Source organism: Peromyscus maniculatus, chromosome 12, assembly GCF_049852395.1.
Source record: "Peromyscus maniculatus bairdii isolate BWxNUB_F1_BW_parent chromosome 12, HU_Pman_BW_mat_3.1, whole genome shotgun sequence".
NCBI lineage: Eukaryota > Metazoa > Chordata > Mammalia > Rodentia > Cricetidae > Peromyscus > Peromyscus maniculatus.
The window spans coordinates 20,719,127-20,744,889 of record NC_134863.1 but is presented as its reverse complement, the minus strand read 5'-3'; the positions used below and the strand labels follow the sequence as shown (position 1 = coordinate 20,744,889).

Genomic DNA, 25,763 nt, shown 5'->3' with positions numbered 1-25,763 from the left:
TTCAGTGGCCAACAGCACTTGTAAAGTCAGTCAGGCTTTCGTGCAGTGGTGATGAGTTACAGTCCAAGCTACTACACCATGCTTATTAAACTAGAGTGACATCTTTGGATCTTGGTTCTAGAATGTGTACCATGATTCACCATGGTTCTGGTACGCTGCAGCAACTCATCTTTACTTTTTCTGAGACACTGATTATAGCGTTAAACTTTCAAGTTAAAAGAATCATGTCAACTTAACACATCTGGCTTGGGTCTGTGGTGATAGTAGAACTTAATTTATTGATAGTGGTAATTAACAAGATGTTGGTTACAATAACACCAACATACACTTATTTTAAAACTTTATTTTAATTGCTGTAGTAGAAAATTACCTTGGAAAGAAAGTGTCAAATTTCAAAACTGAAGACAAAATGAAGTGGAAATCCTAGTGAGATGGCAGTGGCAGGTGCTACTTAAGGTGTCAACAAACTAACAATCCTAATTTGGGCAGCCAAGACAGCTGAGCAAGTACAGGCACACAGCATGCAAGCCTGGTATGGTACCCTGAACTCAATTTCTCGAACCCAGTAAACGGGGAAAGAGAGAACCAACCTCACAGATTTATTCCTTGTCCTACACACACACACACACACACACACACACACACACACACACACACACGATAATTTTTGAAAATTACTTAAAAGAATCCCAATTTTATAGATGTGGATGTTAAGCCTGAAGATAAACTAGGTATTTTATGAAAATAGATTGATTCATAAGAAAGTCCTCTTTAAATATGAAGATTTTATGGGTATACTATATGATGAATTTGGGCATACTATATGATGATAAAACTACAATTTATGAAATATTTACATTGGCTAGAATTGAAAAAGACGATAAAACACTCCATAATTTATTAAAATTTTTTATCGTTTAGGAGCTGGAGAGATGGCTCAGTGGTTAAGAGCACTGGCTGCTCTTCCAGAGAACCCAGGTTCAATTCCCAGTATCTACACATCAGCTTTCACAACTACCTGTAATTGTAGGTTTCAAGGGATCTGATGCCCTCTTCTGGCCTCCACAGGCACCAGGCATGCACGTGATACATAGACATACATTCAGGCAAAACACCAATACATACAATATTTTTGAAAGAAGATAAACTAAAAATACACAATGTGAAATGTCAACGATCTGAGACCTACCAAATTCAGATAAAGTACCTTAAGTTTCCTATGATGGATGCCTTTGTCATCCTTCTGCAGTACCAATTTTCTCAGCTCTTTGTTCTCCTTTTCCAAACGCTCCAAGATCCTCTGATACTTTAACTGCAACAAGACAATACACAGGACTGTGTAAGAAAAAGATGGGTTAACAAATAAATATTAAGTCTAATTAAAATCTCCCAAAGTTCTGAAGTTATATGACTTAACTAGTTACACTTAAAATTATTATTACATTTAGAAATATTCCATGACAATGTGAAGAAAATAAAATTATGATTATTTCAAGCAAGCAGTGAAATCCATAATTTCCATTATAATTTAGCATTTAACTTAAAAATTTATTTGCTTATGTTGAAGAAATAACTTAAAAATACTAAAAATTTAAGAACTTAAAGAAGTCTGGACTATACCTAATATTTCATACAATTTCAAAATTAAGTCCCCAATATAAGGCTATTTGGCCAAAATTAAATTATTCTCATTTGACATAATTAAGAAAGCTGGTATGATATAAAACATGAGTGAGTAACACCCATGCATGCATCGTGTGATGACCCTTTACAGAAAGCCCTGAGTAGAGGTTTTACAAACAGGAGGCTTAAGGTTAGCAACACTGCTAACTTGTCCTAAGGTCACCGAGGAAAGAGCATTTAAACAGGTCTGTTAAGTGAGAGGCTTAAACTCTTCCAGATTTGGTCAAATGTCCATGTTTGTTTGAGGAGTTTGTACTTAGAATACTGATATAAAAACAAATACTTAAGAAAATCAATTTATTTAGGGTTATTATTTCAAAGGAGCTAAATGGTAACATAACTTTGCTTTTCAGGGTGAGCTGTTCAAATTGGTCATCTTAGTTTATACAGGAAATTAAGAATCAAACTTCCCCCATAATCAGCAGAATGCGTAGATGTACAACTTATATCACATCAGGGAAAACATTTCTAAGACTTTTTAAGGTTTTAAACTCCTGAGAAAATGGTCAATAACAGGAAATAAGGTCCTATCCTTACAGAACATGCAAGTGAGGCCTAATTAGAGAAAACATCTCTAGTTAATTATATGGCACAACACAAAGAGAACTATTGGATTGTATGATAAACGTATTTAATAAAGCATATCCTCACAGCCTGTAAGGATATAGTAAGAGTCTAATATTTCTTGGCTGTTTAAAGTCACTCGTCACCCAGTTACTGAGCACTTGAAATAGTGTGCTATCTGCTATATGGACAACATGTTGAAATGATTTGGAACACATTGCATTAAGTAAAATACATTGTTAACATTAATTCCCATCTGTTACCCCTTTCAAATGGAAATTAAAAACTCCCCATGCAGCCTGTGTATTTCCTTTACCCAAGAATCACAGGTAAAGGGGCTGACTGCACAGCTCCGTATAGTACATGGTCCTCACACAGTGTAGCCACACTAAGTGGCTACAACTGGAACTGCCTAACTGTGGGGTACAGTTCATTGGCAGATTTCTTTGTACATATGAAATCAGTTTGGGGAATCAACATTTTCTTTCCTTGACACAAGTGTCAACCTGCAGCCACTCAGAAGCACAAATGAACAGGTGTGTCCTACCTGTGGCCAGTTGTGAATACATTATAAATGCTTTTGTGTGTGATTTCATTTTGTAACTTGATTGTGTGGTTCTTCAGTGTGAACCTTGTAGTCGGGTTGTGTTACAAAGTCAGGAGGTTGCGCATGCTTATGTAGAACCAAAAAATTCTCAAAATCTAGGTAGGGTGTATCATAATTACCTTAAGGACTTTAACAATGAAGACTGTATGTAGCTGGGTTTAAAGGGGAGTAGGCATTTAGGAGACTAAGGCAAGAGGATTTGAGTTCCAGGTCAGCTACCCGGTGAGATCCTCTCCCAAACCCAAACCATATAAACAAAAAAGAGCTGCAAAATGCTCCAAAGACCACTGAGTTCACTGACTCTGTGAACTCAAGCGAATCTGACCCATTGGGTTTAGGATGGGCTAAGAATCTGCACTTCTAATGAGCTCCCAGGGATACGGATGCCATGGCTCCAGGGACCACACTCTCAAAACAGTGTTCTTTCTTTCTTTTTTAAAGAATAATTTCCTGAGTACACTAAAAGGGAACAGTGGTCTGAGCAGTAAGCAGAGTAACAAGTCTTAACTCATGGCAGAGAAGCCTTGAGAAAGACAGGTGCCAAAGCACTGGTCAATTAATTACACAGGAGACTCCATGAACAGTTCAAGGAAAATCACATATCAGAAATCTATAGCTGCTTGATTTCAATTAGACTGCCCCTTCTTTTAATTTTTCCCTAGAAAGACCCAAGATGATAAATATGCCTTGTGGCTTATAAAAACAAGTCTTAACTACTAGATGTTATTAGTACAGAATAACCACTGTTGGCAAATCTACCAGCAAGGAAGGTTGGAATTCATTATATTGTACAGAACTGATTTTTAAATCATCATTTCTATCATTAGCCCTAAGAGAGAGGCTTATACCAGCAGAATTATCTTTAGGAAAAAATTTTAAATGATTTCAGGTTCCAGAGAAGCAAAGAAAGGCTTTTGGGGACTCAGCAGAGATATGTGAAACTCAAATCTCTTTATTTTATATTTAGCCAAGCAAAGTGAAAATACTTTTACCCATTCCCCTCCCACAATGATTTATCCTTAAAATAAGGATAAGAATCACTCAAAATAGGAATCTCTACATAATGAATTAACCTGGTATTCACTTGGTTTCTTCTTTATTCCCTGTTTCTCAATTAGTTTTGGTAGATACAAACATTATTGTCAGCGCTAAGGGTCTGTCACTAAGTATTCTGACTTTTGCTTTGCTGGAAAAAGAAGCTGCTGTCCATATCCTAAAGAAGTCCCTGGGGCTGAGGATGCTGCTCAGTGTCAGGACACATGCCCGCCATGTATGATGCCCTGGGCTCAGCAGCCCCCAGCAGCTCACAAGGAAGAGTGCTGGGTTCTCTTACTGACTAGAGTTACCTGAGTATGCAGAAGTTCCTCTTGAAGTTGGTCAATCTTCTCTTTGTCTGACACCTAAATATTTAAGATGGATTAATTTTAGCTGAGTGGGTTTAGAATATACAATAAGCTACAGTTTTAAAGAAGCACCAAGTATATGCATATTTAAAATAAAACTTAAAACAAGTGAATATTTAAGATAATAAAAATACTTGTACTCATCAATAAAATCAGTTCATCAAAATCTTATAAATAGAAACATCAAGGAGTCATTGTCTTGTCACCATTCTAGCCATTTGTTATGAAAGACTTGTTAGAAAAAGCAGACATGGACAGCGGGGTTTGCTCTATCAGGAGGTTGTTTTGTACTAAGGCACAGGAACCTAACATCCAGAGCACTGCATTTCTCCAGACACAAGCCCGGGGACTCCAGGTCCAAGTCACTGTCCCCAGCATTGCAAAAGCTCATGGCTACAGCAGATCTTCTAAAGAACAACTTTCCTTCCTCACTACCAGCAGAGATGTGCACACCCAACAGACACAGGGACTAACTGGCATCTTCAGAGTTAAGTGGAGCCAGAAGCTTGTTTTTAAGTTCAATTCCAATGCAACATCCACTAACTGTCAACGGGACAAATATATCTGTAGAAATGAAACCAAGTTAAGCAACTAAAGCTGATTTGAACATAAAAATAAAATTTACAGTATTGTGTAAACTACTTCAAATTGTTATCAATAGTTCTAAGACTTTTAAAAGTCTCCAGACTTCATTGTAGAATAGTTTAAAGTCGTCCCAATATAATTATAAACAACATACAATGAAAACAGTGTCACATATGACAGGTTCACGTACATGTGCACTGACTTCTTGAAAGGGCACAGAGTTGTCTTCCTCAGGTTTTACATGATATTTTTGTATTGAGGTAGACATTAATAAATCTTGTCTGTGTTACAGAATGCTATTTTTAGATTTTTAACTAATTCCAAATAACTTTTCCACATCTCCCCATGTTTTCAGAGGTGATAATACTTGCTAGGAATGACAGGTACATTTTTCTCCCTAATGTCTGTGCTTGAAAACCTCTTAACATTATTTTGTAATGAGATTGGTGACACAGATTTTATTTTTAGCCTTGAGTGGTGACAGAGACTTGCTGGTGTAATCTACCTTTCCATTTTGATTATGTGTGCTCAGGTAGACTGGACAAGAATTATTAAGTCTCTTAAAGTGTGAGGAGTTAGGCAAATCGAAGAGCCCACAACCCAAAGACCAAAGAAGAACCAGATCACTCCATATTAAGACCACATATTAAGATCATCATTCTATAATGTATGAGCATAGAAATTTATGATGCAGATTAAATTCCTGACTCATTTCAAAGGTACTGGGATGTACTTTCTTCCACTAAATATCCATCCAACTGTAGCAAATTTACAATAAGATATATAAGCACAAATACTTCCAACTGTTTTTGCTTTACTTTTTTCTTCTTGAGACAGGGTCTCTCTATGTAGACCAGGCTGGCCCTAAACTCAACAAAGATTGGCCTGCTTCTGCCTCCCAAGGGCTGGGGTTAAAGGTTTTTTTGCCACCATGATCTACTTTGTTTTTGTTTTAGTTATAAATGTAAATCAAGTGATTTCTTGCAATAAATATATCCTGAATTACTATAAAAAATTCAACATGACTCAGCATGTGGGAGGATAATTAAGAAACTAATATAACTAAATTAAAAAGTTAAAATGTTAATATAAGCCAAGGTCTATAAAAGGTTAACTTAGTAGCTGGGTTAAAAAAGACTACATAAGAAGTCAAAACAATCAATTAGAATATTATAAAATGGCATACTTCCTAGCTGCTTCATTTAATAAGGATCCAAATTAATGTTTTAAGGTAGGTAGTAAAAACTGAGGTCTTACTTTTTTTTCCTAAGATATAGGATAAAAAATTTTAGGTTTATAATACTAAGTATTAAAGATTGGTAAGAAGGCAATTTTTGCAGGTTTTCTTAAGAGACTAGCATGAGCTACTTCTACTCTGTCATTTACTGTAGTTGTTTTTTAAATACGTATGCATGTGGAGGTCAGAAGCTTAGCTTGGTGTCACCGTGAGGGACATTGTAACCTCCTTAGAGCCAGGGTCTCTCACTGCTCTAGAGCTCTCCAATTAGACTAGGCCGGCTAGCCAGGGAGCCCCAGGAGCCCTAGGTCTCCTTAGCACTGGGATTACAAGAGCGTGCCACCATACCTGTCATTTTCACATGGGTTCTGGGGATCCAACTCAGGTCCTCATGCTTGTGAGGCCTATACTTCCCCCTCCCTCTTTAGACAACTTAGTATGTTTTCCTCAGCTACTTGCAATATGAGACTCACATTTTGTGGTGTAACATATCTAGTTTTTATTATGAAATTAATTTTAAAGTCACCCTGGCAGGAATGAAACAACGGTCTCCCACACTCCCAAGGCTGTGAAACTGAGGGAGAAAGGGTGGGATCTTCAGCACAAATGAGCTCAAGTGAAGAGAACACTGTGTGCTCCTCCTGAGAACACTGTCTCAGAACTGATTTCCTTCTAGTAAGTCCTTGGGGGCTGTTCTGAAATAGTCAAATATGGATCTGAGAATCTCTGGAAAATTCTATCTGCACACATTCTTAGGAGGAAAACAACCAATACCTCTGGCCTCTGGTGATCTCTTTGCTCAGAAGATATAGCCAAAAATTTTACTTCTAACAAAATACTAAAAAACGAAGACCTAGGTTCTTCAAGAACAGAGAAATAAATATTTAAAGGAATTAAAAGTGCCTGTGGTTTACTTAGGCCTCCTGCTAACCTCAGATGTCTGGAATGATAGTTGCAGGAACACAGATTTGGCCATGATGGTGAAGAGCTGACGACATCTCTGTCCTAACCATAGTGGAACAGAGGAAGAAACCATGAAACCGGGCTTTCAGGACGGCACGAACGGGGCCACTATGGGTTGGCATCAAGCATTTTTAATGTGCCATTACCATCCCACAACTAACTACACAGTGGGCAGGACCAAGCCCTGGCTGGGGTCCCACTAAGTGTTCCTGTACAGACAAAGCAGACAGAAGTCCAGCTCTGTCACTCTAGTCACAAACCCCAAAGAGAGGAACAAAGGGGTTGAGTGAACAACCAGCCATTAGAACAGGAATGATATCCTGAAGTCTGAAGACTTGTAAAGCAGGCATATCTGCTATTGCAGAAGATCAACTGGTACACCCCCAGAAAGGTCAGGATTAGCAGCATGCTGGTGTAATGTTAAACTGCATCTTAGGTCTTGAGATGGCAGACAGAAGGGTCGCATTTCAATCCTATCATTTTGAAAAGAGACCAGATTGTGCTTGGCACTCGATTCATATTTCTAACATTCCAGAACATACAAACTCCTCCCACTCCTTTCTGTAACAAACCTAAGGGATGGACAGCTCAGTGACAGCATCTGGCTTCTTAGAGTATCTAAATGATATAGTCACAACACATGGAATTAGAGGATGGTTAAATAAGTCCTTCCTCAAGATATCTACTTTAACTACAATGATGAAATCACTTGTTTTCTTCTTCTACTTATTTTATCCATTCATTGAAAACTAAACAATATATATTTTGTTGTTGTTGTACAGTTGTTGGTTGTACAGCCATGGGATTGAGAAAAGCCAGGAAGTGACATTGAGTGAACTATGATGGACACTCTCAAGTATTAACCACCACCAAGATTAGCCAGTAGAAACATTGCATCGAGTGTGTATCTGTAATATCCCTTGATTTAGATGTAAGAGCAAACAAGAATCTAACTAGATATGACTGACTCTTTTCCTGGGTAAGGTTTGTACATAGCTTTAAAACTGATCTACACACTGAATTAGTTTAAGATCTGCATATAAATGTATAATCATTACACTTCCTTCATTGTACAGAACCCAGAGACTGACCCTGTGGGGCTTTGACCTCATAGTTAAAAGCATATTTTCAAGAACTTCATGACAGCTTCAAAACCCAAGTATCTGAGTGACTCAACTGGATCACATAAACAATAATCCAGTTTCATCCTAAATACAAATCCATGGATGCTCAGAGATAATCTAATCTTCCGAACTTAACTTCCTATACTTGAGCTTATGTTTTGGGCTTTGTCTATACTATCCACTTTAGGGGGTATGATGTATCTTTTGAATTGAATTTGTTAAAGGTAATTTCCCATGATGGAGCCCATCAACAGATTAAGGCAACATGATCTTGGCAGAAATGGCTGATTAGTGCGATGCATCAATAGCCCCCGTAACCAAGCATCACCTTGCGCTTCTGGTGGGCATAGCTCGTGCTATACTGGCCAGCGGCTCTGCGTGCTTCCTCTTCGTGCTCTTGAATTTGCTGTTGTAAGAGAATGAGCTCACCAAGCAGACCCTGCCATGAGTTTACAATGAGGAGAAGAGGAAAATTGGGGAGGAGAACAATGTTAAACCAAAGGGTACAACAGAAGAACAGATGCAAGACAGGGAGGGATGGAGAGCTTAAAACACAAATGGAAACTCACGCCCCACAGTGCCATCCCACAAATGGGCTCTGCACTGCACTTCCATCTCCCTCAGGAAAAATAAATAGCATGGTTTACAGAGTGAAGGTGAGTGTGCACAGACCGCTGACTTAACGGCCGGCCAGACAATGGCAACACAGGGGAACCAGACAATGGGCGTGCTCAAGGAAGGCAGCATGGCAGCTCCCTGGACTCCTTGGTAAACTCTTTATGAAACTGCCAATGTGTACTAACTAATGTATGCCGCTGACCTGAAACATCACATAACCAGTGTGACTGCATTTTCTCTTTTTATGAGCTGTTTGGACAGAAAACAGAATAGCTTCTGAGAAAGTAACTAAGTACACGCCAATTACAAAAAAAAAAAAAAAAACAACAACATAATTAAGATACAGAGACAACACAGTTATTATGAAAACTGACAAGTAAAAGCTAGCTGGACCATATTACCTTTTTTTTACCCCCTAACACTGATTCTACTCAATCATTAAAGGTTAAGCTGGTACATGGTGAGTATTTGTGTTCACACGTGGTACAATGGCACATACTAAAACACACGTGACCTTCTGCCTGCTGAGCTAAGGGGTCCCTTTATGTTGTAAACTGCTGGCCTATGAGCTAGCCAACTTTGAGGTAAGTGAAGAAAAAGACAACTGAGATTCAACAGTGATACTAGACTGATGTTTTCTCAGTCAGAAAAACTAAACGGTACGTTCCAACAACCAATTTGAACAGTGTAGTGTGTTCAAAAACAAGGGGCTCAGACTTACCAAGTCAAAACTAAAGGCAGCAAAGCTAGTAATCACTAAACTAGCCTAAACCAGGCCTTGAGCTTTAGATTTCAAAAAATAATTGTCAAAAATACTGGTTTGTAGTATTAGAAAGTCTCTTAAAATAAAAAGGCTGGTTGACAGTACATTCGAATTTTAGTTTGTAGAAAGCTTAATTTACCCTACATAGCCAAGAAATTAGGTAACCATAAAAAGAGTTCCTAAAAATGATACAGGCACAGGGGTAGGGGTGGGGCTGCATTACAGTGATATGTTTTAAGTTATAGAAAAATGGATAGAAATTTGGGGATTTTCGTTTCATTTTGTTTTGATACTAAGATTACTGTCAGTATGAGACAATGAATGAGACCGATTTACGGCAAATCACAGGACGAAAGCAGCTGACGAGAGAAATGTCAGCACTTGTTCCCGATTCAATAGTACCAAAGGACTCATCGATGACCCAGCTACTGATGCTCTCAAGACATATAATATATATGCGTGTGTATGTATGTATGTGTGTGTATATATATATATATATATATATATATATTTATATTTATGATCACTGACAAATTTATCAAAGTCACTGCCAGCTATCTTAATTTTTCCCATCATTTTTATCATTCCATACATCAAACAACAGAAAGTCATTTAGCAGGGTTGTGCACTAGCACATTTATCTTGATCATCATGTCTTCTAATCACCCAGTATTGGGATGACACAAACAAGTGCTCAAAGAAGGCTTCCTGTGTTAGCCTGCAAGTGAGTCCAACACAACACCCATGGGCCACATGCAGCACAAACTTACTTAAAACATTATATTTGGTTGACTTTTTTAAAGTCAATTGTGCAGTTTTCAAGTGTGAATTTTGTAAATGACAACTTGTCACGGTGTCACGTGACAAGTGTCATGGTGTCAAAAGGTTGGACATACCTGGTAGAATACCTGTTAATATTTACATACCACTGATACTGACTTATAAAATGCCAAGTAATTTTGACTTAGCTTAACTAGCGCACCGAGTCACTGCTTGTGTCTACCCACAGCTATAGAGTTAATTGGTAACGTCTATTAGACTACCCGAAACCACTCTTCCTAGGACACCTCACTTTCCTTCCAAGTCTGTTACTGAAGCACTGTTACTGAAGACTGGTGAAATTAACTGTTACCTCCTAAAAAAAAGTAGGAGAAAACAAGAATTAGACACAGGAAAAAACGGCTTACACTAAGCTATGCATCCTAAGCTCACTCCCCCAGCTCTGAGGACTAACTAACAGGCTGTGCAGCTGCCAGTCTCTGAGCATCACAACAGCCAAGAGACAGAGGGACCAGACACACAGATGTACAAAACACACCTTTGCCAGCAACACTCTCCTGACCGTGAACTCTTTTCTCTCAAGGAATCATCATTTAAAAAATATTATATGTAGATCACAGTGATGGCTACAAATCACAATGATTATGATTAACAATTACAGAAGATAACTTCTACAATTTACCTTCTGTAATTTATCAAAAAAAGAAAAGAACTCCCCTATTTTTTGAGACAGATCTTACCATGTAACTCTGGCTGGCTATGTAGCCCAGGCTGGCCTCGAACTCACAGAGACCCGCCTGCCTCCGCCTCCCGAGTGCTGGGATTAAGGGCAGGCGCCGCCAATACTCTTTAACACTATTTGGTCGTTGTTAACTTGACACTATAATCTTGTCTCATGTTTCAGGTACAACATTCACAATTGTAAAAAAATGACAGCATTAAATCAAGAAACTTGGTTATAGCTGGAGTTCTAAAATACCAACTGAAAACGCTAGCTTACAATTTAATGAGTTTGGTGGGAAAGATTTTTAATAAATTTGAACTATTATGCTAGGGTCTAAGTCCTAGCTCCCACAGATGCCTAGTGAAACCTAACCCTCATCGGGGTAGTAAGAGAACCAGGGCCTCAGCATGGTGATGAGGTCACAGGCCTCATGGTCTAGTGTTCTTGTAAGACAGACGCCAGGAGCTGCCTACCCCCGTCTGCCAGGTATACAGACAGTGCTCACCACACGTCACCCCTGCAGGCACCTCGTTCTTGTAGTTCAGCTCTAGGGCTGTGAGGAACACACTTCTGTTGTTTGTGGTCTTTCTTTTATAAAGCTTGAACCGGCTAAGATAATTACCTCACCTGCTATGTTACCCAGACGGGTCTCAAAGGCCTGGCTTCCAGCGAGCCTCCCATCTCAGCCTCCTGAGTGCCTGGGACCATAGCTATGCTCCACTCTGTTTATTAATACCTAGCATCTTAACTAAGGCCTGGCGTATCTGAGATGTGTTATCACCCAGGTAGGGCAGGGGTTGGCACATGTTGCTTGAGTGAGTAAAAAACAGCTGATTTTTACCTATCAATCACCTGTAGTTTCTAGTTAAAGATAATTTAAAAACTCTTTAGAAGCTACCAGGTCAGTCCTACAAATCATTTTCCCACTTTCCACGATCTCCAGAAGACTTCATAACAAAGCAAGGAGAAGAAATTAATCAAATGCTAATGTCCCATTAACAACTAACAACTCACAGCTTTATTTATCTACTTTTACTCCTCGCACTCTTTCAAGGGGATCTCCTTTTCCAACAGAGGAAATAAGGAACTCAGAGAAGCTAACCGATTTGTAGAAGGTTACAGTTTAGAACAGGAAAAACAGGACCTGTGATTCCAAAGCCTGCATCAGTACCCCCCAGTAATAGTGCACAGCTATTTTCAAAGTGCCTTTTACCCATTACAATCAACCTGCTTTTCCAAGAGCACAATGGCAGGCATATCCAGATTACTGTAGAGCAGAGTTGGCGGCCTACAGTGGGCAGGCTGAGTAGCTGAGAGACATTATGGTCTGCAAACCTAAGTAAACTATTTCACATAGGGACCCAAAACATAACATTTGCCATACTACGTTTTTGTTTATTAAAAACCTTGAGGCAATATTCCTAAGCACTACTTTCCAAACTTTGAATAATTCTGCTATTTGTTTAGCTAAAAACAACTGGTTTCCTAATAAATAACTGCTCCAGATATTTATGAATGCAAATTTGTTACTGGTTGTCAAAATGAAATGTTAATTAATTTGCTTCAATCAGAAACAGCATACTATATATTTTACTACTTGGACATTTTCTATAAATTGTTTTAAGAGATAAAACAGCTACCAGTACTTACCAATATTACAATTTACATTAAATCTTTCTGTTTCTAAGTGGCTACTTACAACAGTATAGTTTATTGATACATGTTCATAGTATCTCTTAAATGCCATAAACATGCAGCGTGCTTATTAGGCAATGAAGTAAGGCTGTCTGCTTCATTCCATTTTCCTTATGGGCATTTCCCTACTTGTGATCACTCAGTTTCTGATCTACTAACTATACACATGCTGTGGCTTCTTGCCAAGAACTATCTCATCTATTCTTGCAGCTATTAGCTGCGCAGGAAACACAAATTCTTCAAACCTGTGGCTACTTTATGGTGCTGGCTTACAAATCTTGAGTCCACTCATTCACTAAAACAGGCTCACTTCTCCAGTCCCTAATTTGGCTTCTGGAAGTTTTAAGTTCTCCAGATTGCAAGGATTTTACCAAGTTCACATGAATATTTCCTCCAGTGAATAAAAATGTAAAACTTTTTTTCTAAATTTTAAACTTTTGATTAACATGACCATTTATTATAAAGTAGTATTACTATATGCCAATCATACCTCAATAAAGTAGTTCAAGCTGAAAGTGAATTTGCTACCCTTTTCAATGTTTATTAACGAAGACACATATCAGACCTTTTGATCAACACAGCGTAAACCGTGTCCACAGTCTAAACAGAAGTTCAGGTAGAAGCAGATGATTGCTCAGGCTGAGCAGCCACATGGCTTCTGTGCTTTCTAAAGATCTCCACTGTAATTCCCCAGACACAGACAAGTCTAGTGAGCTCAGGACAGGAAGCACAAGCCATCAGCTCATGGTGTTGCTCATTCTCAGGCCACATTACGCCATACCTGCGTTCCCTAACTCCCTTTACTTTCAGCTGGCTGAGTGGTCCTAACTGTTCCTCTCCTGCCAAGACTTTTCCATTCTGTCCTATCAAAGGACAGGTCTTCATTTCCATTCTAGCTGTAGAAATGTATTCCACTTACTACTTTTGTTGTTGTTGTTTTGAGACAGGGTTTCTCTGTGTAGTTTTGGTGCCTGTCCTGGATCTTGCTCTGTAGACCAGGTTGGTCTTGAACTCAAAGAGATCCAACTGGCTCTGCCTCCTGAGTGCTGGGATTAAAGGCATGTACCACAGCCACCCGGCCAATAAGCTATTTTCTAACCCTACTGCTCAATGCACAAACCATCAAGAGTGTTCCTTAATTAAAATTATGTGTATTAAAAACAGGTCAAAATGAAAGCAAATACATATTATATAATATGTTTTACCTAAAAGGTGAAGGAAAATAAATCTTGAAAAAAATATTTAAATTTGGAATAGCATAAAAAAAGGTCCAAGTTGAAAGAAATGGAAATACAGAAATTATTTCTTCTTTCCGCTCAATAATCATAAAATTATTTCTTTCCCATGCTTTAAAATTCACTATAAACTACATAATGCATATTTAACTTAAAATGTTTATTTATAGAATATTTTGGTTATAAATTTATTTATCGAGGCATTATTTTTATAAAACTTTATATGTAATTACTTCTTTTTCCAGTTCAAAAAGATGAAAGTAAAACCTAAGAATAAGATAGCAGGGCATATGATTAGAAACACAGAGTAACTCCTGTTAACACCTGTTCTGTACCATTCACATGGATTTGTCGGAGAATGTACTAAAACTGATACACTCTAACTGGACTCATCCATACACAACCATGTAGGTTCTCAATGTATAAGAACTGACTTCTTTGCTAATAACTCACTTTCTATTCTCTCATATCTTTTCTCTAAGCTAACGTAAATCTCCAGAAGAGGAAGTAGGTTCTGTACATAAATCTGGTATGCCCTGAACATTCTTAGGCCTTTTGGAGATCTGTGAACATGTATGAATGAATATATGTTGGTCTGTGAAGTCCCAAGAAAGAGAAGACTGCTTAAACGTCTACACCATCCTTTCCCACATGAAAAACCTGGGGTGGTTATTTCTCAGAGCATAACCAGAGGGGAGGGGCACCCCTGATTCTATTCCAGAGCTGCTGCAGCCGCACCTGCAGTTTTCACTTAGTAAGCAGACAGTTTTGTATTTTCTAGTAATGGATTAGCATTTCAAATCTTTGAAAGAGAAAGGAAAAGTTAAGCTTTTCAGGCCTCCATACTTACCTTCCTATAATGCTTGTCACTTTCGGATCCATGATCTGTTGCTCGAAATGCTGTTTCTCCAGGTGACCCTTAAAGATAAACACACAGTTCTTTAAATTCCCCAGTGATGTCAACAGCTCAAGCTAAATTCCAAATGACATCTAAGCAATTCAAGTCAGTGGGGTGGGGAGACAGGACACAGTGGCAGAGTGCTTGCCTAGTATGTATTGGATTCCCAGCTTTGTGAAATGCAACCCAATCAAAACAAACCCAGACAGGCCAGGTGTGTGCCCGCAGCCCCAGCACCGATGCTCAGGAGATGGAGCCTGGGCTCCACAGCGAGCATGGCTCAAAGGAAACCAAACGAGGTTCGAAGAATATGTTTGTATTTCTAAGAAAATGACTGGCAATCAATGACAAAAATTTTCAAAATCAATCCGTTTTTAAAATATAAATGAAAATTACAATAAAAATGAGACAATCTTTGGTAAAGACTTTTTTCTTTAAAAAACAAGGGAGTACTTACAATTTAGCCAAGTACCACTGCCATCAGACAACGTACATAACACAAAGCAAATTTAAATGTCACTGACAGGGCAGATGAGACAAGCTAAAATTACTTTTCATTTCAATTATCAAAAATAATTTTTTTCAAGAAAACACTTTGGCTAAGCAAATTTTCTTTTAATAATTTTAAGTCATGTATTTAGCAATTTCAGTTTTGTCATAAATGTAATTCTTTTATTATTTCCACCAAAAGGATATAAGTTTGCCTAATATAGTTCTGGGTTTGAAGATCAGCATATATAAGCAGGATTATAAATTTGGTCTGCAATTTTACTCGTGACTAGTTTATTAGAAGCATGTAAAAGGCATGTTAAGGTCAGCAAAAATGTCTGGTTACACACCTAACAAGAGAAGTGGGCCAGAAGCTTCTATGACTTCACTAACCAATTTGTGACCTGTGAAAAATCAGCAAAAGGGGAAATAAAATTTAATAAGAATAAGCAAAGATGTCTGAGATCTCAGACTTATATCATATTAGGGCAACACTTGGGCAACTACGCCAGGGTAAACCTCATAAATTGTATCTTATATGGCCTATGATAATTAGGTTTTGTTTTAAAGCAACAATAGTGGCTCCAAGCGGTCATGAAAAGCAAATGCATAGGTAGTCTCATCTACTTGTCAAGAAGCAGTATTTTTTATTCACCGACTAAAAGCTAAGCACACATTTTCTTACAAATTTTCGTTTGATTAGGCTAATGATTAAAAGTATTGTGCAAACTTTGTGTTTATCTCGTGTTAAAATGCTTTTGGGTTTACAATGTTTTAATTTAAAAGATGAGAACAAATATGACCATCCATGCCTTTTCCCTGAGGTTCCTAAGTCTTGAAGTTAGGTGAAAAGTCCCTCCTTACCTGTGGTGAAGAAATCCTTCAGTAAGCTGAAGCTTTCAGCAAGCTTGTCCAGGTCAGGAGCTAACTTAGCAAGGTCTTCCGAACTGGGAAGGGCTTTTCTAATTTTCTCTGGAGAAGAGCAAAACAGGAGTCACAAACAGTCTCAAAGTAGGACAGAGCAAACAAATGAGGATTAAAAGTGTGTCAACCTGTTTACACCTCAAGCCAGTCCTACAAAACACTTCCTATTGTCAACTCTACTTACAGATGAAAATCTAGAGCACACAGCCAGGAAGTGAGGGGGCCAGGCAGGGTTCAAGACCCGGCAGACCAGTTTAGAATCTAGTTCCTCAGTCACTACACCGAGATACCGGCAAATACATTCTGTTGCACAGTACTAACATGAATTCTTTTTTAAAAAACGGAATTGTCCCTTTCCTAAAAATACCTTTGTTAACATGGTTACCTTTAAGAAGCACCATGATAAAGCACTTATGCAGATGAATTCCACCTCCGTATGTCTTAAAAAGGGACTGAAGGAAATACTCCAAACTTTTTAAGCTCACCTTGAGTTACTTGTGATCAGCTATTGAACTTGACTCTAGTCTCACCTACCTGTTAAGGGAGGGGCAAGATTTCTAGGGCTGAAGCTACTTTGCATACTAACAGACTTTTAAGGAACTCGGTTGCAGAAAGTACAAATAACCAAGGCAGTCAACCCAAGAGAGGGGTTTTTGGTTAGGGTCCGAGTATGTATGATGCAGACAATATTGCATAATACTGAAAATGGTGTTTAGAAAGGCCGCTGGTAACATGGACATGCAGAGGATGTGCTAGGCAGCAAAATACAAAACACCAAGGTACATATCCCCATGACGGTACAATTTCTAAATAAGAAATCAAAATGTTAGCCACCGCCAACTAACAAGCAAAACCCGAAGAAAATATTCCATAGGAGTGGTGGCAGCCATGTTAAAATGACAGACCGTTGGATACTTCAGTCTCACACTTTTTTTCCTCTGGGTTGGCAAAACGGCTCAGTGGGTCCAAGTGCTCATTCCCAGGCCTGTCAACCTGGGGTTGTCCCTGTACCTACAGGATCCCTTTTAATTACAAAAAACCCCAAATTGTCTTCTGACCTTTACATGCAGGCCCTGGCATGCACATGTGTTTCTGTATGTGTGTACACACAAGTGTAATGCACACTCACACACATAAATAAATGTAATCAAAATTAATTTCTTTTACAGATTATTACTTTCATTATTTAAACTATCACATATTTGACTCAAAAGTTAAAACTATCAATACAACTACTTCTGTCCCACCCACCCCCCAATCCAAAAGCTATTTTTAATGTTGATGATACAAACCCAAATCAATATACTCATCAATTTCCCATATAAAGTCAGGCACAATCCACTTATAGTCACTAAGGTCTGGTATCATATCTTTCCATTCATCGAAGGTCTAAAAGACAAGAACATATGTCAATCAGATATTCTAAATGCCAATATAAAGAGAAAGCATGTTGATTAAAACAATCTACTGGAAAATGTATCACTTGCAGAACCTTTAGGGCACGAATTTATGTGAGCCCAGGTCTTTTAAGAACAAATCTGTAGGTGAGTATGAAAGTAAGTACTCTTCTATCAAATGTGGGAAATGTAAAAACCCACAACGTTCCTACTTCAAACAGGGCTCATGTTGGCATTAAGTAACACCATGAAGCAAGGAAGATGGATGGGGAGAGGTCACCTTGCCTCTGGACCCAGGGCTCTCAGAAATAGTCCCGTGAACATGCCACTGACTTCCTCTCCTGTGCTACTAAGTGGCCATGTCCAGAACCAAACTAAAGTGTTCTTACTCCCAGACCAGGGCTCCATCTTCCAGATCATCGATAATTATAGTTAATATTTAAATGGGACCATTGAAACAACACAGGACGTTGCAAATATGTACAGTTAATGTTTCAACAGCTAATCATATTTTACTCACTAAAGAAAAATGACAATTTCTTCCTACCATGCTATACACATTTACGGTATTTGAATAATTAGACCTGTAGTAAGAAAGTCGACTCACTTTTTTGGCTGTATAGCCACCTCCAACAGCAGATCCCAGGATGATATATCGAAGTTTTAAGAGCCTTGCAGCTAACCTTGCTGGCCAAAAGTTCCTGCGGGGCTGGTAGCCATATTTAATCGGAGATAGTTTTAATTTATATAAAGAAAGGTTAGTCAGAGAAGAGAACTGCTGAAATGATGTCCTTAATTGGGGTCTTTGAAGCTTTAGGGTGGGATGATGTGAACAATAAATACTTCGTGAAACCAGATGTAGTTTTTGGAGTGGGAAGTTTCTTTGTATGCCAGAGCTGTGTTTCACTAGTGATTGGCAGACTTCACTGAAAAAACAAAAAGAATGGGAAAACATCAGAGAAGGTAACAATGCCTAGGAACCGACAGAGAAGAACACACATGCATACTGACCCTCCATGCCCCATCACATGATAGTTTACACTTGCTGTGTGCCAGCTCATTCAATCCTGTTGAAAACCCTACCATGAAAATAATTACACTAGCCCATTCTACAGACAAGGGAAAATGTGGGACAAAGAAATAAACAAACTGCCCAAGAAGACATTGATGGAGGAATAAAGGTGGAATGTAAGTCCAGGCACAGGGACTCCTGACTCTACATGTTAATTTACTATATGTGGGCTGTGATATTACTCGTCCAAGGAATTGAAACCAAAGAAGGAAGAGGTGGGTACTAGTTTCCCAACAGCTGTGCACTGTAACAGCTGGTAACAAAAGGGCATGCAAAATTCTACTTTTAAGGACAAAAATTCTAGCAGTCAAGAATATCTGCTTGTTCTGTCTCCCAATCCTAAATTAGTGCAGAAATGGAAATTAAGTTAATCTTGGTTCCTTAGGAAAATGCAAGTAGCAGAACAGCCCTCAAGAGACGAGATCTCACTGCACAGGCTAAGGGCCCAGGCTCCACCCTACCCTCCTTCCTGCACAGAAGAGAGCATTCGCACAAGAAGCCTACATGCCCTATCTTTTTCAACCACATCTGGTTCCATCCTGTGGGTGAGGTGCAATGCTAAGTAGGGTTAGAATGTCCATTTGTCTAGTTACACGAGGCTCAGAACTTCTCATACAAAAGGTATCACAGGCTGTAGCTCAATTCCAGTTATATCAGAGATATTATGTTAGACGCTTTCACAAACCCAAGATGGGAATGAGGGAGACCAGCTCCCTCTTTTTCCCCCAGGGTACTCCTGAGCAGGGAGAAATGAGGAATTTGTAGATAGAAGGATAGAGATAGATAGATAGAGAGAGGAAGGGAGGGAGGGAGGGAAGGAGGGAGGGAGGGAGGGAGGGAGGGAGGGAGGGAGGGAGGGAGGAAGGAAGGAAGGAAGGAAGGAAGAAAGAAAGAAAGAAAGAAAGAAAGAAAGAAAGAAAGAAAGAAAGAAAGAAAGAAAGAAAGAAAGAAAGAAAGAAAGAAAGAAAGAAAAAGAATAGCCTCTTCAGGAGGGCCTGGGTCCAAACCCATCAGCCCCCTCTGTCTCCACTATAGGGCTTTTTAAAGGAATGCCAACGGGTAGAGCAAAAGACCTCCTCCAGCACAGCCAAGTGTAGACCATCCCAAACACCTGGTGACCTTGCACGTGGTCCAGCCATCCCCTAATGCAGCCCTGCTGTGTAAAGCAAGCTCAGATCTCATTAGGAAACCTTTGTGGGCTCCCACATGGGAAAACTTGAAAGAATGGATAGCTCCTTTTATAAACTGTTTAAAAAAACGATGTCTTGTCTAAGAGTGAAAGAGGCTGAAACTAGGTTCAGTCCTGTAATAAAGCCTGAGCTCTTTCCACAAGAGATGACGCTGGACAAGTGAGGAGAGCAGCACACATGTAAACAGCTGCAACACTGGAAATGGGGCTGCGGGACACTCTGGAGGCCTAACACCTCCTCTGGATTCCTCAGGACACAGCCTTGCTGTGATCCAGTGTTTTGACTGTGTTACCCTCCCTCTCACCTTGAGGCCTGCAAAGAACATAGCAAAGGCTAGCCCAGAGTAAGTGCTTAATGACACTTTAGTATTAATTTGTATTTAACTTTTGTATGAATGAGTGAATAGCCTTTTAACCTTCAAGAGATTATTTCTACTTTTTAGAACGGTGCTAACCCGAATATAACCCCACCTAGATAAACTCTAAGACCAAGTGCTGCCCTAGGGCATTTATATCTTTATTTTCTCCCTCATTTCTCTCCAAATCCTCAAATATTCCTATTTTCGCAATGGTGGCAGCAATAAGCATAAGACACAGGGACAGATGTTCCAGGTCAGTAGTTAGACATACAGTACTCAATTGCCCTCTGGAGGCATAACGGACTCAAGGCAAATCCCTGTACTTAAGACAGGCATTGTTCAGAGCTTCCAGTTCAAAGACAGACAAAAGCTCACCCAGGGGAAGGCTAGTCTTCATCAGGTATTCTATTTTTTTTTAAGTGTTAAAAATCTTAGCTGGGCAGTGGTGGCGCATGCCTTTAATCCCAGCACTTGGGAGGCAGAGGCAGGCGGATCTCTGTGAGTTCAAGGCCAGCCTGGGCTACCAAGTGAGTTCCAGGAAAGGCGCAAAGCTACACAGAGAAACCCTGTCTTGAAAACCCAAAAAAAGTCTTATTATTACTTATTTTATATGTACTGGTATTTTGCCTGCATGTATGTCTGGATACCACATGTGTGCATAGTATCAGCAGAAGCCAGATGAGGCATTGGATTTCCTGGAACTGGAGTTACAGATGGTTGTGGGCTGTCAGGTGGGTGATGGAAATCGAACCCAGATCCCCTGGATGAGCAGCCATCTTTCTAGCCCCACATCGAGGTATTCGTGATATATAGGTAAAAGAGTAAGAGGAGGAGAGCAATCGCCTCTGGAAGCTGAGCAAGCTGTCAGGGAAGACCTGGGGATCCTAAGTGCATGTGTATATGTGGAGGAGGCTCCCCAGAGTGAGCTGTCATCAATACTGGCATTTGTAACAGGCTCAAATCACCTGTCCACTCCATAAAAGCCGGAAGAGGAAAGTTGTAGGTGAAATAATCAGAAAACACTAAGCCTGCCTAGTCATCCGTCCCTCTCATTAAGGAGCAGCATGGACAAAGCATTTGCATCAGTCATTGGCCCTTCATATTTAAAAGTCCCCAGACAACCAGACCCTTACTGCAAACCAGTGGCTCTTTGCATGCTACCACTTGTATTGACAGGATTCCTGAAAATACTGCAACTTCAGTAAGAGTATGTTCAAAGATATTAGAGAATACAATGTTTATAGATTTAAACATTAAAAAAAGAGCTTAGTGAATACTTAAAAAAAGCAAAGCTGCATTTATATACATCAATAGCAGAAGATAAATTGAGGACACTGGCTAGGATGCAGAATAAAGAAAAATGCGGAAAACAAAAGCTATGATGCAAAGAAGTGGTATCAAAGTGGGGGGATGGGAGGTATAATGCAGCCCATGGGGTACACTGCAATGGTCCACTGGGATCAGGGAATCAAGTACTGGATATGAATATGCCTATGCACCTCTGGGTGCCTGTGCAGGCTTGGGAGGCTTCCTGTTTTTCAGTGGAGTTCCTTTTTTATTGGGCATACTCAGAAACAGACTGTAATATAAAAAGGACTTTACAACATGTAGTTTTGTGACTTGGCTTACAGCTTAGTACATTACAAACACTCTCTCTTTTACAGTGGTTAAAATAATTGTGTAGCTTGGAGAAAACATCAACTAATCTTGCAGAGAGAGGTATATTTTATGTCTTCCAAGATAACCTCATATCTTTTAATATATATGGAGAAAAAAGGGAGTCCATGTCTTTATTTTGGAAATGAAGAAATACTGAACCTACCTAAGCAATCTCATATTCTTTCAAAAGTATTTTGAAAGAAAAAGAACAGATGCAATGGAAGGAAGAAAATAAAGTTGAACAAAAATTTTGCAAAACTGAAGAAAGAGATTTAAAAAAAAAAATCAAAGGTCAAGCCATACAAGTGACGAACAAGAAAACCCACAGTTGAACAAAGCCTTAAGAAATCTAAGACAAAGGACAAAGTCAAGAAAGATCCTAACAGAGGCAATGAAGAGAAAAAGACTTCTGTCTCTAAAGAAGCATGAAAACAAAATTCAAATGTGATGCAAAGCAGATCACCACAAGTCATTTCTTGCTCCACTACCACATCTTTTACCTATATAGAACTGTCTAGTATGAAATTTTTTTCATTATTTTTACACACTTATTGCACCCCCCAAATGTTGGTCATCAGTCTTCCACTGACTTGTCCAGAAGGAATATTTTTGTGTGTGTATAGAAAGTCTGTTTCCATCTTATGACTAGAGTAGGACTAGCTGCAATATTTCAGGACTTGCATAGGAACTACAGCAAAAGGCAAATTCCAGAGCCTGGGGCTTTCCAGCTTTCCATATACCCAATTTACCATTAGCTAAGCTGTGCTTTGGCATGAGACATGCTAAAGCCATGACTGTGGAACCCATAGTTTCAGAAACAATTCACCATAATGGTAAACAACCGATTAAACAAACAATGCAAACTATACATCTGTTTATCTGTATACTCAACTCAAAGTGTTTCCTACATACTTTGGTGTTTAAGAAGAATATGCTATCTTCTGCAGTTTCTTCTGTTTTACAGAAAATTAGATGTCTCCACATTAGTTATAAAATAGTAGAAAAGTTGTAAATAGCTCATTTCAATACCAAAGGTTGTGAATTGAAATTAAAATCCCATATTAAAAATAACCACATTGTAGCAGAGGCAGTTCCACTTTTGGACTCATAATTAACCCTGACAAAACAAATGGGTTCCATTCCTTTTAAGTGTAATAAATCATTTACACCACTAAAAAAAGTTCCTAGCTGGGCGGTGGTGGCACATGCCTTTAATCCCAGCACTTGTGAGGCAGAGGCAGGGGATCTCTGCCTGGTTACAGATCAAGTTCCAGAACAGGCTCCAAAGCTACACAGAGAAATCCTGTCTTGAAAAACCAAACCAAACCAAACCAAAAACAAAAAGCAAAAAACCAAAAACAAAAACAAAAAAAAACCCAAAAAAACAACAAACCCCAAAACAACAACAAACCCCCAAACAAACAAAAAAACCCCAATCAATCAATCAATCAAGTTAGTTCCTGAGGGAGGGCTGGGGAGATGGTTTATTGCTTAAGAAAAAGGGCTGCTTTTCCAGAAGACTGGGGTTGGATTCCCAGCAGCCACATGACGACTCACAACTGTCTGTTACTGCAGTCCCTGGGGACTGAATGCTGTGATCTGGTCGCTTGGGCAGTAGACACAGGTGGTACACAGACAGACAGACATGCTGGCAAAACAGATATACCCATTAAAAAAAAAAAATCCAGGGAGCTGCAGAGATGGATGGAAGGGTTAGAAATGCTTGTAGTATCTGCAGAGGACCTTAGTTCGGTCCCTAGTATCCACTTCAGGCTGCTCAACCGCTTGTTCTCCATTTCCAAGGGGATCTCACCCCTCTACCCAGGCGGGGCACCTGTACACTTGTGCACATACCGCCCTCTCCCATACACACAACTAAAACAAAATCCTTTAAAAATTCTAAATAAATTTGAGATTCATGTCTAAAGCTGAAGTTAATTCAGGAGAGCTACATTTTCTCAATTCCTTGGTACATATAACTTCCTAATAATCCAATGTCTGAAACAAATGTGTTAAGCTTGGAACAAATATATTATTGGAACACATTACATATATAACATTAAATTTAATACAATTAAAGTGCATACAGCAAACAATTCACATAAATCAAAACATTTTATGATTTTTCTACTTCAAAACCAGACTAGGGCGACTACAGCAGTGTGATTGGAAAAGTGGCGCCACACGTAGCACGCAGCACGTTGTATCTGGAAGTGTACCTCAGCACTCAACTAGATCTTCTCTGAGGAGGACATCTCTTCATGTGCGTCACTCACTGCTCTAGACCTGACTCCAGCCAGAGGGTCAGGCAGAAAGGCCGAGTCCTTCCTTTCTGCCTTTACACCAAGAGCCCAATCAGCTGTAAGTGCAAAGAATGCATGGCGTACGGCTGGGAGAAGACAGTTAAATGAAGTACACAGATAAGAGACGCAAGGACTGAGCCAGGCGAAGAGAGAATAGCAACAATAACAGCAGCAACCAGAGACAGAGATAACAGCGAGATCACAAGGGCAGGGGCAAAAGGGACACAGGTGATGGGCCAAGGCTGAAGGCGTCCAACATCTTCGAGTTGAATAAGGAGTGGTCACCCGCCAGCACCTGCCACTTCGGGTGCTCAAAATTTCGTGAGATTTCTCTGTTAAGAGCCTCGGCCTGTTCTGAGGGTCACCTGCACATTCAGGAAGTAATGATGGGACAACCCCGCTCGCTGTCCAAATGGCCCAGAACATGACATAACGGGGCCAGGTCGCAGGCCGCACTTACCAGGCCACGGCCGCCCGGCGTGCTCGCCACATCCCGCCAGCGCAGACCACACACCGGCGCCTAGACGGCCACGTGGGAGCCCCGTGTCGGCCTCAGTCCGACTCCTGCTCCCGCAGTGACCCGGGAAAAGGCCCTCGGCAACAAGGGCATAGAGCAGCCGCCGAGTCCCTCCCAACGGCGCATGGACTTCCGCAAGAGCCGGCCCGGGCACCCGTAGTCAGTCCGTCACCGAAATAATCACCCACAGGAACACTCGGAAGGCTGCACAAATGGGCCGCGGAGGACGTGCGCATGCACCGGAAGCCTCTGGGCGGGGCCCACGTCGTCGCCCCGCCCCCAGCCCCGCCCTCCCAATGTCCCGGTTGGAATTCTGAAAATGAACTTCCCGTCTTATGGAATTGGAGCGAGAGGGTTGGGCGAGCTGGGTGCATGAAATACACCCGACGAATGTTTATTGGGAGCAGCCAGTTTAATGAGATCTGTTTGAAAGCGTTTTCATAACCGAACAGCCATACAGCCGGGAGTCGTGGTAGACGATCCGAAAGGGACTTGGGGCAGTTAAGCTCTTGGTTTGGAATAAACACATATGGTATATAATGAAGGCGCAAATGATTTTGTTCATTTTCTCTTTAGCTGGCTTTCATTTGAATTTTATTGGCGTTGATTTATTGAAATGGTCCTTGTTAGGTCTCTTAACAGCTCTGTATCTCAGGATAATGGCCCTTCACCGTTCAGCTAAGCTCTCTTAAGTCTTCTTTTGACTTTCAAAACGTCAGATTCATCCTCCCCTTTCCTTGTAACCAATCCCCCTTCCTATTTCCTCCCTACCACCCCTTCTTCAGACACAGTCGATTCCTAGATCCCTAGCTATCTGTTTCTCCCAACTGTTTCTTAATGTTCAAAAGTTCCAGTTAAGTTTTGGGCGTCGTGGATTCTTTCCTTTCTCTAGCTACATTTTCTCCTTGATAATCTAAATTAGTTGCATTACTCTAAATATCTCTTTCATCTTCAAGTCAACCATTTTTTATTTTT

At 39.9% G+C, this 25,763-nt stretch overlaps 1 protein-coding gene across 4 annotated transcripts in view; it reads right to left on the bottom strand.

Annotated features, from left to right (window-relative positions):
- Positions 1 to 24,984, bottom strand: part of Opa1 (OPA1 mitochondrial dynamin like GTPase) — a 74,872-nt gene extending 49,888 nt beyond the window's left edge. Inside the window, exons 1-9 of one of the 4 annotated variants that reach the window (XM_006974471.4) lie at positions 24,732 to 24,974; positions 18,297 to 18,615; positions 17,585 to 17,681; positions 16,233 to 16,340; positions 15,719 to 15,772; positions 14,832 to 14,899; positions 8,495 to 8,605; positions 4,201 to 4,254; positions 1,208 to 1,312 (exon numbers count right to left, since the gene is read on the bottom strand). In XM_006974471.4, coding sequence (XP_006974533.1) covers positions 1,208 to 1,312; positions 4,201 to 4,254; positions 8,495 to 8,605; positions 14,832 to 14,899; positions 15,719 to 15,772; positions 16,233 to 16,340; positions 17,585 to 17,681; positions 18,297 to 18,615; positions 24,732 to 24,763 — 948 coding nt within the window. In that variant the 5' untranslated portion in view covers positions 24,764 to 24,974. Of the gene's footprint in view, positions 1 to 1,207; positions 1,313 to 4,200; positions 4,255 to 8,494; positions 8,606 to 14,831; positions 14,900 to 15,718; positions 15,773 to 16,232; positions 16,341 to 17,584; positions 17,682 to 18,296; positions 18,616 to 24,731 lie in introns of all 4 variants that reach the window. The other 3 variants (XM_006974472.4, XM_006974473.4, XM_006974474.4) reach the window with 3 other exon arrangements.
- Positions 24,985 to 25,763: the final 779 nt, after the last annotated feature.